Genomic DNA, 19,603 nt, shown 5'->3' with positions numbered 1-19,603 from the left:
ATGGACTTGCAATTAAAGCAAGTAGGTACCTATGCGTCAAATGCTCTGATTCTGGTCGAGTGTTTATCGTACGCGCTTTTTCGCGCCGGTCCTAGGCGCTGCTGACGTCAACGCTCTGTCAACATTAACTGGGTCAGTAGACAAAGATGAATTTCATTTGGAACAAGCAAAACCATTTCATTATGATATCGAAACGAGTGCGTTCCTTTTCTTATAAACGTATGAACACACGCCACTTCCAGATCAACTTGCATGTGCCCCATCATTCAAAGACGTGTCATAGTAAAACAAGCTAAAAGGCCATCCATATAAAATTGTTAGAAAAATCCATGACATGTGACTGGCGCCGACTGTTGCAAAAAGCGATCAATGTGAACCGGTGTCAGTCTAGGCTGGGAATCAATCATTGGGCTTGCGGACACCCTTGGTCTAGTTGTGGCCGGCGTGTGTGTCTATGTCCAATGCATAAAATCCATGTAGGGTTGTCGCGCCGCGGCCGCCGCCCGGCAACAGGTCCGGCCGATCAATACGCGCCGCACCGCGCCGCCGCAGCCGCGCCGCCTGCCCCGAGCCCTTTCGATGCCTTCGCTCGCTCCGCCCGCGGTTACACCGACCATGCGACACGCATAAGCGATCTGTTCTTACATCACACAGATAGGAAATTAGACGATTCTCAACGGAACAGCTCGATCAATCGCCGAGACTTTTTTGCGGGCGTTCCCAATAGGCAACGTTTATTGGGAAGAACTGCTTACGTACAAAAGAGTTAAAATAAATAATTCATAAAGAAAAGCACCGTCACAGTTAAAGAATTTATTGCAAGTCACACCTTTGACCTCAAATGTAGTGTGGATTAGGGGCACTTTGGACGTTATGCGAGCACCAGTTCAGGGTCTCGGCAGCCGGCGCTGTAAAGTGCTTCCGGCATTAGCGCGGTCGTCATGCGATCGACACATAAATCTGTCGCCACCCCCGGCACCCACAGCTCGCGGGCTCGTGTAAGCGGCGAGGCGGCCGCTGCAACACTCGCGATACCATCTCAATTGCTAATATCATACGTGTTCAACGCTCGGGAAAATGTGACGCTGCCTGATACCGAAGAATCGACTCGGTCTATAAAACTGCCATGAACGCACGATTATACACTCGGATTTATGATCCTCAGGATTGGCTCCGTGACAGCGACTATATGACTATTGATGGGCCATAAAAAGCAATGTGAAAAAAATAATACTTCTGAGCGAATAGACACTTACAGATTTAATGAATCTATCAATCAATTATGTCTACTTTCCTTTCATGTTTAAGCTCAATAGGCCTGAATAGACCACACGTTATGTACACTAGTAAAGAAATACGCTGACGTAACGCCTCTATCGACTTTTCAATATCAGACTTCAATGTCGAGCTGGCAGATAACGTCGGAGATATTATCGATAAGTACACGAACTCATCTGAATGATCGGTAGCGTAGTATGGCGGCGGCTGCCATGACGCCTGACTGACAGCACAATGAATAAAACATTCAGAAAAGAAGAATTAAGAAAGCCCTTACAAAACTCACCCTAAAACTGCCGAAAGGGCGAAACTATTCTCGGTGTATTTTTAAACATACCGATAGATCTGACGGTCGAGTTGACACAAAACACGTAAAGATTCCATTAGAACTCGGTTACAACGCGTAAAGATTCCATTAGAACTCAAAGTGCAAAGTACTCGAATTTTTAATAATAATCAGGAAATATTATCCAATATTCTACAAAAATATTGCGAGACATAGTTAGCAGATCTCGAGCCTACGCCAAGGAAAACAAGCGTAGATAACGTTACGTAAGCAAAAGAAAACATGTGATAACAAAAATTGTCATATCAAAATCTTGATCTTTTTGCCAACCTTAGAACAAGTTACTACAGTAGTGAAGTATGGTATATATATGTCAATTTACATCAATATTTCACAAGCCAATGAATGTGCAAGAAGAATCTACAGGTAGCAATTTTCTGGCAGTTGCACAGTGAGACGACAGTAATGATTGGGTTTCAATAGGTATTGCAACTGTATGCAACTGGAAGTGCATAATGTGCTCTCGGCATTAGTGTCTGATGAAATCGTATGGATTAGATACATCTGAAAAAATTAGTTATATAGGCAATTTGGATGATGAATATAAAACAAGTCTGCTTGACCTCGTTATACATACATTAATGGAACTTTTAATAACACAATCATGAAAACGGTAATTAGGATGAATGTGAAACAGCTTTGAGTGTGAAATACAAAACTTGAAACAACAACAGATGTTTAGAGTTACCACAAACCCGGTAATCAAAACGAATAACAAAAGCATTCCCAAATCATTTCAAATGCACTTTGAAGTACAATTTATTTTCAGAATTAGACAGGTAATGTAATGACTCCTTTTTTTATAAGCAAACCCCAGTAGAATTATGCAAATAGCATTATTAAAATTGAAAATATATTCATAAAATATCGAACTAAATCTAACAATATTGAAGATTTTGAGTCGGTGGTGGTAGACTGATAAATTTAAGCTCAAATTACAGCCTTCATTGATATGAAAGATCTATTAGATACAACCGTTGCATGTAATGTAAGTACATAGTGGTATGTCACATTGTAATGTAACATCAGCCGACACGGGCGATGATCTACGCACAATGAGTTCCTTGTCTGCGCACGAACATCCGTCGGCCCCGCATTTCACATCATGCGCAGACGCAACACAAATCAAACAAAACTAATATCCTCATCACATCGCTACACTCAACTCGTTCAAAATGCTTAATCAGTCAATTAAAAGACATAGGATATGTACATGCAGAATGGGAGACTATTTTGTGTTCGAAAGAACTGAAAGCAAGAACTCAGTTACTTGTGGTAACATTGAAGCAAGATGATTGCAAAAAGTAGTGCACTGGTTAGTCTTCTATGGTACTCAAAGTTTTTAAAGTAAAGCTAATGCATTCTGATACTAGGTATTATTTGTGGATATGACTACTATAGCCATATGACATGATGATAGAATGAAAATCGAGAACTATGGAACCATAACACACCAAAATAAGAATCAGGATACTAAAGATGTTTATCGCTTATCTATCAAATAAGTGTGTAATCGCTCTAAGATGACTTGCATTTTCATGTTAGACATATTACCCAACTAGACCTACTGTTTTTGCTAACAGGGAGACACGCAACTATAAAATGTTCTAACAAGGTGTGCCAATGATGTGTAACAGATGTCACCATCAGGGCAAACCTAACGCCTATTGAAAATAATAGTACTGATTACACAAGTCTTTGGCCTGAATAAGATTATTAACACCCTAGAGACAATAGTATTTTCTGAATAGTTGACTAGATTTAGCATGGAGTATACATGTTGAACCATTAACATAGCTTATATGGTAGTGAACTGTAGTAACCTTTAGTAGTCTACTGATCTTTTTTATAAAAATCATAATCAATTTATAGCCCCGGACGATATCGTGTCAAAGGTCATCACCACACTGGCCGCAGTTCCTCTTTGTGTAGCCATTCCAAAGAATATCCATGGAAACAGAGAAACTAAACAATCAACAGAGAGATTGGAATAACCAGGTATTACTAATTTACGAGCTATCTATCACTTGTCCAAATTTCGTTTATTAACTGTTGGCATTTCCAACTAGAAAGTAAGTTTATGTGTCACTGATAGCGTGTTTGTGTAGGTTAAAATTAAAACACGCTACATGCACGATACATACATCATCGTGGTGATACAAAAACTTTAGACATAATACATAAAAACGTTTATTTGTATTGTTACAGTAATACAACATTATCAAAACGATAAAATAGACACTTTTACAAAATACATTATTACCAGACGAATTAGGCATTCAGGCAAGGTATGGCACGGATTTAAAAGGCTGATGATAATAAACCGGGGAAACCACTGCATCATTAGTGTATACAAGCTTTAATGAGTGTGATTGCGGAAGATCGGTAATATACCAACAATTGTTTGCATCGACCGGATGAACCAATCACAGTCGGCGTGCCACTTTTACAGAGGGACCGCGAGGGAATGATTGACATCATACCAGGAGATGTCACATGGAATGAAAAACCTCAAAAGCTTTAAGATTTAATAGCTTATTAGCTCATAATTTGTTACACCATTTTTATTTAGGATTGTTTAGCTAATAAAATAAAAGTGAGAAACAAAATTGGCGTAATGAAATAGAATTTGATTCCATTATTATAGGTACTTATTTTATATTTTTTTTGCACAGTTACCATATTTACAATGGTGATCTCAATCAATCTCAAAGCAGGGGGCAAAAAGTTGAATGAGGATATTATGTAGTACCTAATAGCATTGCAAAATTCCATTGCCAATTTGAAACCTTATATTTTTTGACATACATAACGTTAATCAGGAGCTCGATTTGTTATATTCCCGATTTCCACTGAATTGGAAATCACTCTGTGTGAGGCTCACAGAGGAGGCTAGATGCTAATTGTACTAAAATATTTTAATCACATTGATCTAATTGAAGGAGCTTTCAGAGTTTCTAAATGAGTGCTGCCAGCTGGATCATTGAACTGTGTCATAGTTTAAATTAATTAGGAGCTCATGTAACAACATGCACGTCGGCCTTAACAATAAGGCAAGAGGAAAACCACAATGCAAGTCAAGCTACGCTTCAAACAATTTTTGCTAAGTATTCGTACACTGTTACCTAAACTGGATATAAAATAGCGGTTATTACAACAACGACAGACAATCTGAAAGCTATCATAATCCAAAATATCTAACATAAGAAAATCAATCTTTCCGATTTTCATTTACTAGCGAAACTAAGTTGCTAAACACAAACTTGAAAAGAAACTCCATGGATACAATATTTATTCAGTGTAGCGTTAAGTGGTGTCATAACTCATAAAACTAGGTTCGTACCGTATCTCTGTAAGTACCATTGAAAATGAAGAAAATGTTTTTGTATACCAATCAATCGGTTTAACTCGAGCTATACATACACAACACAGCTTGTCCCGAAATTTTCTACGAAGCACAGCGCAAAAAATATTTATTAATGCCTTGATATATTTAAGTTCTTTTAAATTATACAAAACCTGACTATTTTCAAAGGCTTTCCAAATTGTAATTGCGGATGCAATTATTATTTTCATATATTTTACACCCGCTAATAATAAAATGATATAACCTAACAGCACGAGTGTCGCTATCGCTAGCGATCACTTCCCTGGCTTCGGAGCTAGCCAAGCGTAGGGACAAGTTTGTACTGTCCTGTTACGCCTGTACCCGAGGCACACATAGTGCTTGGTGTTACGCAACCGATATTGCTGAAAATACCACGGATGGCCGCCCCCACTGCTTCCAAGTTATGTCTCAGGGGCTGGCCTCATCATTCTCGGTCCGCGATGAGCGCTGCGCGGTGTTATGCGGTTATGCCAGGGCCTAAGCCCTTACCATTAATCGGAAACTCTTGGAGATTCGCTTTAGGGTTAAAACCATGGCGGACTGCAGCTTTAGATGTGACACTGTGGACTTTGAAGGCGTTAGCCGGTGATAATGGTGCAGCGAAGGTAGCCAAGTTGTTTGGGCATCCCGACCTGGTGTTTCCATTCTGCGCTGAGGAAACTGCGAGGATATATAGAAGGGAAGATGCGATGCCGCACCGAGCTGTAGCGCCATGTTTGAAACATTACAAACAAGAGTTGAGAAAGGACTACTTTGGCGACGAGCCTGGTCTGATTGGAGTGTAAGTTCATATTATTATATAATAGAAGAATATTTGTACAGAAATTATTCGAATCAGTTATTTTTGAAACTATTAATGAATCGAGGTTTTATATTTTTTTTAATCAGATCCTGCTTTATGAGTATTTGCCCTATAAGTTCGAAAATATTGAATCGAGGTTTCCAATGGTTTTACTTGTGTTCCATGTCACTGTTTATTAATTACCTTTGAGAAATACAATATACTGTTTTTTTAGCCACGGCGAACCATGGTCACGGTTCAGATCCAAAGTGTCCAAAGCCTTAGCTGCTCCGGAGGCTGCACGAGCAACAGTCCCAGCATTGGATCATGTCGCTGAAGATTTTGTTAACAGGTATTTATTTCATTAATTGTTATCAGAATAACTTAGAATAAAATAATAATTATCGAAAACAATGGGATAAAATTGATTGAATTTGCAACGTACACAGCTGCGTTAATGAATTAATACGGAAGTATTGGCATGGTTTCGATAGCTTAGTGGTTAAGATTAATGCCCCGGATAGACAGGGACGTGTGTTCAATTCCCGATTGTTTCCGGAATACTTTCATCAAAAATTACTGTGTTACTGTCATTAATCACACAATAACCGATTGACCGTTGCCAACAATACTGCAATTACAACGTAACAATTTCAATACATAACATACAACTTGTATAACAACAAATCATGTCGCTAAATATGCGAAGATTTAACTAGCCGTAACCACTTCGCGGGTAAATGAAACCTGTCATGTTTATACAGAATTTCCTTATTAAAAAAATAAGTAGTTCAACAGTTTTGCGGTATGTGCACAACTCGGACAACTGCGTTATAGACAATATTTATATTTTACGCAACCGCTGTCATAGGCGGTCAGGCAAAGACATAACAGATAAAATCGAGAAGCAAATAGTAGGCTCATCTTAGTCAGACAGAATCTCGGCTTAATGACCACATCCCGTTCGTAACAACGGCGTCTGCCAGTTTGTTTGAGATATACCTACTGACTCATTGCGGGAAACAACCCGAACAACCAAACAACTCATTCAACAAAAATGTTGCGTTTCGTTTGAGTGAACGCCACTTGCCATAGACAAAAAGTTAATTAAGATTAAAATATTTTCACATAATTGTGCATTGTTCGAGTGGAAAAAAGTACGCGACGGGACATTTAGCGCTGTAGTTTAACGGGTTTCTTATTTTTTGTAGGATGGAAAACATTGTAGATGGCAATCGCGAGCTTCCTGAGGACTTCCTCACAGAACTTTACAAATGGGCGCTCGAGTGTAAGTAGAAGTGCGTCTTCGCAAGTGGCTTTTAATGACTTCGGCTTTTTTAAAGAGTCTTTTACAAATAAAACACGGAAATGTTGTATAAAGGCGACTGGTAATGCTTGGCACGGTGGTTTGGTGACTCGGTGTCTTTATACTCTTTATACGCGAGAAAACTATATGTTTAACGCATAAGGTCGAATCATTAGTGAAATCAAAAACAAGAATCATAAAAACACAATATGTAATACTAGTAAGATTTTAATGAATATATTTATTCAACTTCAGCCGTAGGAGCGTGGGCCCTTGGGACCAGATTAGGCTGTTTAAGCGACGACGACGCTGAAGCAAAGGAAATCATCAGATGCATACATGGCTTCTTTCACAGCGTGCCAACCCTGGAACTATCTGCTCCATTGTGGCGAATATACTCCACAGACGCGTACAAGATTTACATTGAGGCGCTTGATGCCTTCAGATCGCTCTGTTTGAAAAGATTGACTGATAAAGGCATATGTGCCACCATCGCTAAGAATTCAGGGGAGAAAGTGGCTGCTATATTGGCTTTAGATTTGATGCTAGTGGGCGTGGACACGACCGCAGCAGCGGCTGCAAGTACCATGTACTTGCTGGCGATCAATAAGCGAGCTCAGGATAACTTGAAGCGAGAGCTGGATAGCAATCTCCCCTCACACAGAACACTTACAAGCAAAGACTTGGACAGACTGCCATATCTACGCGCCTGCATAAAGGAGTCTTTGAGGCAAGTTGAACTTTGAAACTATTCAGATAACGCATTCGCAAACTTAACAGATATGAAATTTCAGAAGTTTTGAAATGCTCACTTATATGCTGTAAACTTAACATTTCTCGGTGTATTTACTTTATAAAACAGAGGTATCAAGGTGAGCGACAAATAATGGGTGTTTTTCCTTTTAAAGGGAAGTTATTATTATGCAGGCGTGCACTAGTTACACCCTCGAAGTGTTATCTCACCAGAGAGTATCTCACGCGGTTTGTATAATATTTACATTATGTAGCCAATAGACGCAGTGGCAAACACCCGTGCCGATACCTTTGTGTCGCAAAGTTAAACAGACTCGTATGATAACTGCTTATATACGGGGAACTTTGGTTTATGCGTTAACTAGTTTGCGACTAAATTATAGTTTTAAGGGCATATTTTACCACCTGCTGATAAAGTATCTGATAGTCTATATGTAACATAAATAGCGTTAAAATGTTAAAATAGGTAATAAAAAATAGGCCTAACTGGCCAATCACATCATGCAGATGAATCTAGCAGTTAATTTTATCTGACTGATTTAAATACTGTATTTAATCACAATGTTTAAACAGGTCCTAAGCTATACTAATGAACACGATTAAACTAGAAATATTAAAAAATATTTTAAGTTATACTATATAAAATTGTTCGGTTTCGATACAAGTTGACACATCATCTCGTCATCAATATACAAAATTCTTCTGTCTTCTACAATTGCTGATAGTAGTGAGAGACGCACTGCCGAAAGTCACTGAGCGTATAAACTTGAAATTTGGTACATAGGTTCCTTGGGGAATGTAGGGGAGCACTAAGAGAACTTTTCCAAAATTCCCACGGGAACGAGATAAACGGAATATTTCGCGAGTAAATCTAGTTATTTTATAATCTCGTTCATTACTACTACTGCATTATATGCTTAGCTATACACAAGTATAGTTAATTTTTGCGGTGTAACATGAAGAATGGTGGTCGGTATTGAATTTCTAAGTTTACACCTGCCTTGTCTCGTTACTACTTCTAAGTAGTTCGAAGCGTTTTATTATTGTTGAAAAATAAATGCAATGATAAATTGTTATGATCCAGTAAAGCTATCAAATATAAATGAGATCATCTTTGAGGATATTTTTGAATAATTTTATTAATATTTATAAGTTCATGAATTATTTTATAAGTTCATCTTATAAAAATTAGTTTTACTTTGTGTGTTGCATTTATTTCGTCTATTTAGAGTAGCAGAAACTCACATGACCAATATATTCAAATTGGATATTATACATTTTTTAAAAAGCATTTTGTTGTTGTATATTTAAAAAAAAGTTCAACGTAATTAACGATCTTTGAGATTATTTAGAATAAATATAATTGCCAGCTGATAAGAGGAAACGAAATTGCGACCTTGGCATCTGTGCCATGGCAGTACGAAGTTTAGATAAAAAAATGCTTTAAAATGATACCACGAAATGCCATAAAATAATGATAATACTAGAAATGAATGCAATCATTATTTCACAGAATTAAACCTGTAATCTTGGGAAACGGGCGCTGTCTACAATCGGACGCTGTCATATCAGGCTACGAAGTTCCTAAAGGGGTAAGCCAGATATTTAATTATGAAAAAACATACTCTTGAACAGCTAACAGGGGGAAACATTCATTAAAAAATAATTGTGTATAAAATTTACCCTATACTTTACCTACACAATCTTTCGCATATGATATTAGTATGATGATGTGGTGATATATAAACATTTACAAACCGCCAATAAGTTTGTATTTATGCATGTAGTTTAATTGTAAGTAATAAATTAAATATATATCACAATATTTCAGTCTCACGTGGTGTTCCCGCACTACATCCTATCGAACGAAGAGCGATATTTCCCGTCGCCCGAGGAGTTTGTACCAGAACGTTGGTTACGCGATGATATCCCTGTTGAAGATGGCTGCCCTGTGAAACATGCAGCCGAGAATTCGGAGCATGGTACAAATACCGACTATGATCTTAGCAGGGCGTCGGCTGTATGGCGTAAGCAGAAGGAAGTGGGAATACATCCGTTTGCATCGCTTCCTTTCGGCTTCGGTCGGCGAATGTGCATCGGGAAAAGATTCGCTGAAGCCGAACTACAGCTTTTGTTGGCAAAGGTACGAGTATGAATATATCTAATGATTTACTCTCCTATATATTGTTGTATTCTGTGTTTTATATTTATGTTAATATCATGAACGAATGTTCATGTAAGTTTTCAGCGTGGATAGAAGGATTATATGCGTAAAGTATTTGTAGCGTTGTAATTTCGATTGTAATATTTACATTAAATAGTAATATTGTTAAGCCAGTGTTAATAACAACGAATAATTTTAATTTCAGACATTCCACCGATATAACGTAAATTGGCGTTATGGCGAGCTGACTTACAGCGTCACTCCAACATACGTCCCCAACGAACCCCTAAAATTTACTCTCCAGCCGAGGAATAAGAATTAATCTTAATTATTTATAAGTTTAGACTATCTGAATCATTGGCCAAAGAAAATTGAAAGAATAATAATGTCGCAATGTATTGTAATTATGGAAAATATAAAAATATTTAATATAACTACGAGGCTAAGACGTTTAAATATCGTCATTGTTATGCAAACAATCTTTTATTTAAATGTCGGAACATACTTAACATTTGCATGTTACTAGAATATCTACCTAAGAACACGTGCAATTTAACTGACTGCTAAGTTTTTTACTTATCAAATAAAGAGGGTGAATGTTTCGCTACTATCGTTTTTAAAAGGTCCAGTTCCCTATTCATGATTAAGTTCCTAAGTGAAAGAAATATTTTCCGATAGCCAGTAATGTCATAAACCCAACAATATATAAAAAATACAGCAAGAAATCGATCCCTTATTGCTCTTATTATATACCTACGTATATACCGCAGTAAGATAGATAAGGCCGTAATATAGTTATATGGTATAAAATATAGTATCGTTGTATTAGTATCACAATTATGAAAAGCAAGTTCGAGAAACGAGCTTCGTACCAACTTGCTTTGAGGCTTGCTCAAATTGTGTGATTTGTCCATAAACAAAAACAACTCACTATTTGGCTGAGTCATTGAGCTGGTACTCGTTGGAGCGGCCGAAGCACTCCTGGACGCCGGCGTCCGCCCACAGCCTCTTCATGGCAGCTAGCAACTCCTCACTGAACGGCTCCGTGTCCTCCATCCGCTGAATCACGTCGAATACCATCTTGCCGTCGCTCTGCAACAATCATCGAAATATATAAAACCATTAGCTCGCTGCTCCCATGCCCATGGCAGCCAAAGTTTGAACCAGGATCATTATCTATATTTATTTATTTAAATTTATGTAGAACTTTAAAAGTTTACATAAGTGGTATAAGTGGATTTAATGTCATAAAGCAAATACTATATGTATTCAAAATTTTATACAAATCGGCACAGAGGTTAAGCCGTGAAAGCATGACATGTTCGTATTTACATATAATATTAAAGCTGAAAACTTTGTTTGTTTGAACGCAGAAATTTACAGAATTACTAGTCGCTTTGAATGATTTTTGTGTTTGATAGCTCATACGAAAGGCTAACAGGAGGCTATGCAAAATACCCAGCGAGAGCCGCGAGATGTGGAATATTCAAATCAAAACTTACACGTGGGATAGGATTACACATATTATTTTTTTACAGAGATATTGATACTTTCTTCAAAGGCCCGTTGAAGAAGATCAAGGCAATTTTTTTGTAGTGAATATTGTGAAGGCTTTTCCTTCGTAGATAAACTGTTATAACATTGCACGCGCATCATTATCTCCGTATATCGCAACTACTAAAAAGTCCTAAACGAAAGATCAGTGCATCAGTCGTGCAGAATTTCCTTAATTGATAAATGTGTAAACATATGGTTTATTGACGATACAGACAAACAGTTATTCAAAGTTCACTGACCGCACCTAATCCCGATGGAACACTAATCCGATTAGCAATTCTTCAAACAAAAATAATCTATTCAGAAAACGTATGTTGACCTTAAACCTCGATTGAATACACAATATTGGAGGAATAAGATTCACTTACTTCTTATTCATTAAAAAAACCTATTTATCGACAAAATATATAATGGGTTTTCTCACTTTTCAACATTTGACATTGATAGTATGAGAAAAAAGTATTTTTTAATCAATACGAGTAGAAATAAAGTATGGTAAGCAGTATTATGCAATCAACTCTGCCAAATGGCTTCTTTGTAATAACTAACGTGTTGAATCTGTCATAGAAAATTTAGAATTTTACAAATCTGTGACAAAGCTCGTGATGACGATGAATCACGTAATATCATCGATCACGCTTACTAAGAACAGTGGAACGAAGTAGAGTCATCACCGACGTCACATGATGATAACTAAAGTCAATATGAATCTCATTTACTTAGTTCAGGGTTGTCATATTCATGTTAGATCTTCCAAAACTTTCTCTGCAGGTAGATATACATGCAGTTTAGATGTTGCCAGTTAGATAGCGAGTTGTTACGAGTTGATTTGCACCCGACTAACTAACACGGCTAACAAGCATGACTCAAGAGTCGAAAATTTCACTAAAAATATAATCAATTCTATTTTCAGCAAAACGTCAAATATTTAACCATAAGCCTGCATTGTAATACTGACTTCTTTGTCTTGTGCGTTACACGCTTGTATCGTAAACTTGAATTGCTACACAAAATTCAGAGTTACACCATGAAACGTAACGGTAACAATGCGGCATGAAATGCGAAAAATAAATAAGCCATTTGTCCTCTCGGTGGTTGCGAAGGTTTCGTGAAATATGTGCTAATTATGACGTGTGATGCGGCGCGGTGACGCATGCGCGGTGCGACCCGAGGCTGCTCGCCACCGTCATTCACAACCCCCTGCCCCACCCCACTGTTAATATTGCATTTTTCTATAATTGATCGGCCCTAAGGACAAAGAGACTGCATTGACATTTGTTTTGCACACTAGTCATGCAGTGCAGTAGTATTCTGCACCGTCATTATAATCGAAAATCAAAACTGACGATTTCTTTTCGAAATGAACGCGTTCGAATATACTTAGAATGCTGATAGTGCAGAACTTAAGGTCGTTATTCTTTTCGAAATGATAAGAAATCGCTATAAATACAAGTGCTCGGTAGCGGGTACCGAGGGCGGTGACACAGTCACTTCAATCACCCCGGGGGCCATAACGCGCAACATAGATTATGTATAAAACGCTGACAGTGCAGAAGTAAGGCTCATTACTCTTTTCGAAATGATAAGAAATCGCCATAAAGTGCATCATCACATGCCGCAAGGGCATGTCACTTTAAATAGTTTGCGGGCATCAGCGATAACGCGTAACATTGCAGAACACCGAATAGTGCAGAAGTTAAGCATATGAAGTATTTGTTTTCCATGCGGAGATGGCAGCATACTGCACTTACTAGAGTCGAGATTTGTGAATGAAGAAAGGGGAGGCCAAAAAAAGATGAAAATAAGTACCTATTGATCGCAAATATTATTTGCTTTTGGTTCTAAAACTCTCATCATTGCTTTTTTACCGATTGTTGCTAAGTAAAGCTTTGCATTTAAATATTTCTTGTCATATTCATTTTTTTAGTGGGAATGGGTATGTAATGTTATTTTTTTATAAACTTATACTCTTCAAGCTTTACCTCTATCGTCTCAGTACTCTGGCTAGGCCTGTGTTTGAAGGGTTGAATCGGCGCCATTACGGTTTTCATGACTCATCCAGATAATATGCAAAAACGAGTGGAGGGTCCAGTGTGCGATACATAGATTAACAACACGCAACACTTGAGTACATTGTGCTTGAATATGTAATTATTATAAAACAATTTTAAATCGAAAATAAAAGCAAAAATTACAAAAAAATAGCTTTGTATCTGGGTTGTCGGTGAATCATAGACTGCAAAGTGCCACTAACGGATAGTAAAAGCAACGGATTAGTGGTAAAGTCATAAGTAAATTAAAAAGTAAAAGTCTAACCTTCTGCATATGGTGAAAAATGTAGAAGTTTATATACCAAAATTATATCTAAACTGCAATTTTTACGAAATAAATGTTTACTTATGGTGAACATTTATTCAAAGTTCAAGATCGTGATTAAAAACCAACCTTATAATAGCTATAATATATTAGAGGCGAAGTATCCAAATATAGACTCGTTGCCATTTCGATTCAGATACTGGCACTATTACAGCCAAGTAAGTTGGCAAATTGTTAAGTCTGACAGGAGTGATAGCCGATCGATGACGACAACACAGAATAAATAAATCACTTGGTCTGCACTAAACTTAGACTCGATAGACTTTTTCTATTATTTGCCATACAAAATATTTTTTCGCTTATATAATTGTAAGTCTTCTGAAACGCTCAGCGGCATGCCATTTTATTAAATTATCCATATGTAAAGTAACGATGGAATATAAACACATGAACGTATATAATTTTCACCAAAGCGATGGATACGTGATAATAAGTAACTAATGATGCACCAGTACTTAGACACCCTAATAAGAGCAAGCTTTCACTCCATAGAAAAGTAATTGGGCTCATTTCCACATAGCAGTCGCTAGAAATCTCACTAGATAAGTAAGCATTTCTTTTAACAGCTGCGATTCGATGATATTAATTTTGATTATACTGTACAATATTGTAGTATACTTTTATTTATTGTAGCACCAATTTCGGAAAAATATGTGCACGCTGCATAAGACAAAAACATAGCGAAAAAGATACAGGATTTGACATTGAAAGGATGAAAGTATTAGTATTGTGACACAACACAAGTTCTCTGGTTCTCGAATTTAACTACATACTAATAAAAATAGCTTCAGCTGATCCTCTAAAATAATTCTACAAGAAAAGTTAAGCCCGCAACGGAATAGCGGCAAAATCGGAATATTGAATAAATATTTCAAACATACAGCAAGCTGAAAACAAATACGTGCTCCACATATCCTCCCAATATCAATACAAGCACGAATTTGCTGCATTCACGTATTTTTCAAACAAACAGTATTCATATTGAATACTAGCAAAATAATGCAATAAGCGGTAGTGCACACTGCAGTGGTAGGAACACCGCTCTCATGAATAAACTATACTCAATATTGATCCTGCATAGCTACCGTTTCTTGGAACGAAACGTATACGTAACAGCAAAATGCAATTTTACATATTTCATTCGATTGTCTTGGTGAAAGCCATCATCGATTCGATATTTCATCGCGTTATTGGGACACTATGGTTTCTGTGAACACGTATAAATATTTATGGAATGAAATTGGTTCGTTTGTCAAACGCGCTCAGCTGTGACAATTAATGCAAATTAACGATGCACTTTTCAACCAAAGTGGATTAACGAATGAAAAGTGCTAATGAACTTCCATAATGACACAAGTGAAAAAATACAAGTGTTGCTTGTTCTTATTCGGTTATGTTAGAATATTAGTTCCATTCTGATCTGGGAGCGAAAGAAAGAAAATGTGCTTTTCTTCCCACGCAGATTGTAAAATTGAGGATTATTCTGACAAGCCAACTAATAGTCACTTCTTCATATCACTATACCACTTGAAGTTAAAGGTGTGAGTTCCGTCCGTGACTATAAGCGTCTTTATTCCTAAAAACTCGTGTAGGTAAAGACGATACTGACTTTGCTCTATACACGATCCTATAACAAATTTACAAATCGGTCGGTAGTAAGCGGAAGCACTTAAAAGGAGCAGCATGCGGCTGAGAGCATGGGATGCAATCGAGATTTTTACGGATGACCGTTTTTATTTATAGAACCCATTTAAGCAAGACTCATAATCAGTACTTTATCGTTTGCGCAACGAGCGAGCTTAGTTTTATATAGTTTTAGTTGTGCAGTAAACTTAGTTATGCTGCAATTACACTGTGTATATATATTATGAACCCATTATATCCACAGCAAGATATCACGATAAAGATTAAAATGTTTTTCCTTACCGAATTGATTACAAATTAAACACTATTGTACATTTGATTTTATTTTATTTTATTTAACTGTGACTTCGTTAATTTAACAATTTTGAGGCGATTGGATTGGTAATATGAATTCTGAGGGCTAAACAAGAAATCCATCAAACAGAGGGCGAAGTCAAAGGAGTAGTCACTAAATCATCAGACTGACAGACAAGGCACAGCCGAAATAAATATTGATGTGTAAATTATTTTGTGTTTGGTGTGGAAAGTCAGAGAGAGGATTTCTTGAAATTCCCATAGGAACGTATATCGGAATGTCCAGGTTGCGAAGTCGCGAGTAAAAGTAAATAATAACGAGTAGTAATAAATGTATAATTACCTCCCGATCCTTATTGCCATAGGTGATGCCAAGGTTAGGCATGGCGCGCAAAATGGCGACCAGGGACTGAATTGTGTTGCTGTACACCACCGGCCGGTACTGTTTGAAGTCTTCATTCGTGAAGCCACTTTCGTGGATAATTCTGTTGACAAGATCATTAATTAATAACACAATTAACATATAGGTAACAAGATCGCGACAGGCGACTAGCGTTTTTAAAAATCGCTGGTCGCGTGTTTTTGAACGTCAAAGAGTCCTAGATCCCGCTTTCCTAAATTTTCTTTTTAATTTCGCACGTCCTTCATTCAGCTGTCAAACTATTGACACATTTTTCCAAGCGTGTTAATGATCTGTCATTGATGACAACAAGTCAACACTCTTTAAGTTTGCCCCTTTAGCCCGGACCAAGCTTCACTTTTCATCAAGCTACCCATTTGGCTATTATCATTAAATTAAAGATAAGGGATAAGTATTACCCTACAGTACTGGTATATTTTATGACCACCTTCATATAAATGTAAATATAGTAAATTTCATTGAAATCTGTGTTCTAACAGGAATTAGACTAAAAATTAGGAAATTTTTGATTTTCAAGAAATTCTATTCAGTTTTGATCATTAGATGTAAAATAAAGACGACATAATATAGAAATTGGATATTCATTGACTTATTAATTCATAACTTAGAATATATAATTAGAATAAATGATTGGATTGTCGCCTAGTCGTCTAGGCACGCCCTCTGAACGAATAGAAATAACTGTTCTAAATATAGTATTTCATAGGCCTTTAACTTCATGTCAATTTAAGACTTTTAATATGTCAATTTTAACAATTATAAGGCATGATTTACTTCACAAATTCTTGGATCTCACGCGATTGGAGGATTTTTCAAATTTCAATTCCAAATTCATTTATTATCTCATACGACATCCACAGTAGAGATGACATGAGGAACCTTTTTTATACACTATTTTATTTATTTGTATAGTAGGAAAATAGTGCCTCTACTAGATATCTCTCTCTCTCTCAAGTTTCGTATCAAGCGGGTTTAAAATTTTATCTCTCTATCCAAGTTATAGATAGTACGATGACTAAAGACATGATCAGCCGAATTGAACGGTCAATAGGCTAGATATATGATTCATCTCTTACTGTTCTCATGGCCTTATGATTCAGAAATGGTACTTGCACGGTACAAGGGTGCGATATAAAACTAATAACATGTGTGATTAGTGAAATAGTATTAAGTATTATATTGATACTATCTGTTTCGATAACCATTATCAAGGTCGTTATGATCATCATGATAGAAGTATGACACATTTATTACATTATGTAATTCTCGTGGGACAGTTTGATAAGCCAAAAGTGGACCCTGGGCTCCGATACTTTATGACTGTGGAAGGAACCGGGAATTTGCTCAAATGAGAGAGTTCGGTAAGCCAAAACAACAAATAATTTTTATATCCGTTGCTCTACAATGGGGCACAAGAGGATCCATATTAGAAGATAGCACGTAGAAACAAAATGTAGTAGAGAATAAAGCCTATTTTTGTCCTCTGACGACAGAAGGTTTATATTATAAGTTTAACGTCTCTGTGAACAACCGGCTGATCCAATTTTGATCTAGTTATTGTGTTATTTGAAAAAGAATATAATCGAAAGTGTTCTTAACTACGTTTGGAAATTGTGCGTTCAGTCGTTTGGAGACTATCAGTTCTTGCCTAGCAGATGACATGATGCAAGTAATCTCGGAGACGGAGATATCATGTTTTTTAATTACTTATTTTTTAAAATTAATATCTGAGGCCGTAGCGCGAGTTTTTTTAAAAAGAAACGGGATCGAAGCGACATCGCTTGTTTGCTAGGTGGCGTTCATTTCGATCCCAAAGAAAACGTGTATAATAAACCTAAGGCCTCTGCTAGACACTGAACAGTGGAAGAATACTACACTAATTTGCATACATTTTTAATGTCGACAACAATAATAGAAACGTAACATCCGTTAGTCACATCATTATGAGGGTTAGGGAACGAAAGTGGTATACGTTGTCTATTCCATACTAATCCATACTGGCCAATTAGAATTGAAAGCACTTTTTTTTTTATTAAAAGCAATTATTAGACTTTTAAGTATATTTTTAACGTCAATAAGTGACATAACATCTTAAATTGAATAAAGAATTTTGAATTTGAATTAGAGTTCTAGCGAAATACATACTACCGACTGTAATAATTCTCAGAATATTACTTTATCAATTACTTACAATAAGAACAAGTCAATTTAATTGAATAAATCTGTCGAGATAAGGGTACAGTGTAATTAATAGAAACTTTAGTACATTGGCTGTACAAATGATAGGAATTTAGTAAGTTCAAAATTCAACAATTAAAACCGACAACTTTGGCAATATTCTCGTAAAAACTAATTTCACTAACAATAATGTATTGGCCATAGTTCTTTACGATATAGAATTGAAGTCGTGATATAGAATCAAACTGCCAAGAAAGTTCAATGAACCAGTTTAAATGTAACTCACTGTTGGAAACCATCCATCGATCACTTCATCACATTTTGTGATTTTATTTGACAACAATTCTAGTTTGACGATACTAGAATTGTGTGTGTTCCTTAAAAGTGTAAATCACTTTGGTGTGAAAGTTTCACTCGAACACGATATTGGGACGAATATTTGGTTTTTACTAGAGACGTAAAAAAAGATCGGAACCATTTCGAATACACTTGTAACTTTACAAGCACGCTATGCTATTTTCGGTTGACTTGGTAACAAATAGTGTTTTTTATTACTTTCAAAAGTAGCCAATAAATATGTCTACTAATCATAAAAGTAACAGACTTTTTCTTTTTGATTCGGGTTAGGGTACTATCTAGCTTAAGTTTGCAATCTGACAAAGGCATTTCGAACGCAGTTCTTTGAAAATAAATAGCAGCCAGCTACCAGTGTGTGGTAACATATAGTACCTATAATATGAAATTTGGCTGACAACGTCGAGTGTTTTTAGCATATCTAATCAGATGTTTGTATGCAAATACACACATTATACGATGCTATGCCTCACCTCTCACGTCGTCATGGATTAAGCTATGCCCAAGTGTGATAGGGCGTATGTTTTTGGAAGTATTTGTGATGTCAGAGTAACCGGATGCGGCTGCAATCACGCTAGCTCAGATGAGAGAGACACATTCAGAAATTAAGCTAATATTTTTTATGTACAAAATCTACACATTATTTCCTTTTCTAAAACAAACTAAAATAAATTATACCTTTAGAGTTCTAATTTCTTGAGACACAGCAATCAATCACAATTAATAACATGATATTAGATTATGGACAAGTTTATATGTAAAC

The 19,603-nt window shown here is 36.6% G+C and overlaps 2 protein-coding genes across 3 annotated transcripts in view; one reads left to right on the top strand and one right to left on the bottom strand.

Moving 5' to 3' along the window:
• Galphao (G protein alpha subunit o) overlaps positions 1-19,603 on the bottom strand; it is a 42,531-nt gene that overhangs the window by 13,082 nt on the left and 9,846 nt on the right. For both annotated transcript variants that reach the window (XM_053758774.2, XM_053758773.1), the window contains exons 3-4: positions 16,231-16,372; positions 10,948-11,108 (exon numbers count right to left, since the gene is read on the bottom strand). In XM_053758774.2, the coding sequence (XP_053614749.1) occupies positions 10,948-11,108; positions 16,231-16,372 (303 nt within the window). The remainder of the gene's footprint in view (positions 1-10,947; positions 11,109-16,230; positions 16,373-19,603) is intronic.
• Positions 5,375-10,642, top strand: LOC128677727 (probable cytochrome P450 49a1). Its single transcript, XM_053758771.1, has 7 exons — positions 5,375-5,793; positions 6,029-6,145; positions 7,005-7,081; positions 7,355-7,829; positions 9,366-9,444; positions 9,684-9,995; positions 10,222-10,642. The coding sequence occupies exons 1-7, from the start codon at positions 5,390-5,392 to the stop codon at positions 10,336-10,338; spliced, it is 1,581 nt and encodes a 526-aa protein (XP_053614746.1). The 5' UTR covers positions 5,375-5,389; the 3' UTR covers positions 10,339-10,642.

This window comes from Plodia interpunctella, chromosome 18 (assembly GCF_027563975.2).
Source record: "Plodia interpunctella isolate USDA-ARS_2022_Savannah chromosome 18, ilPloInte3.2, whole genome shotgun sequence".
Lineage (NCBI taxonomy): Eukaryota > Metazoa > Arthropoda > Insecta > Lepidoptera > Pyralidae > Plodia > Plodia interpunctella.
The sequence above is the reverse complement of the archived record's forward strand: the minus strand, read 5'-3'. Positions and strand labels throughout refer to the sequence as shown.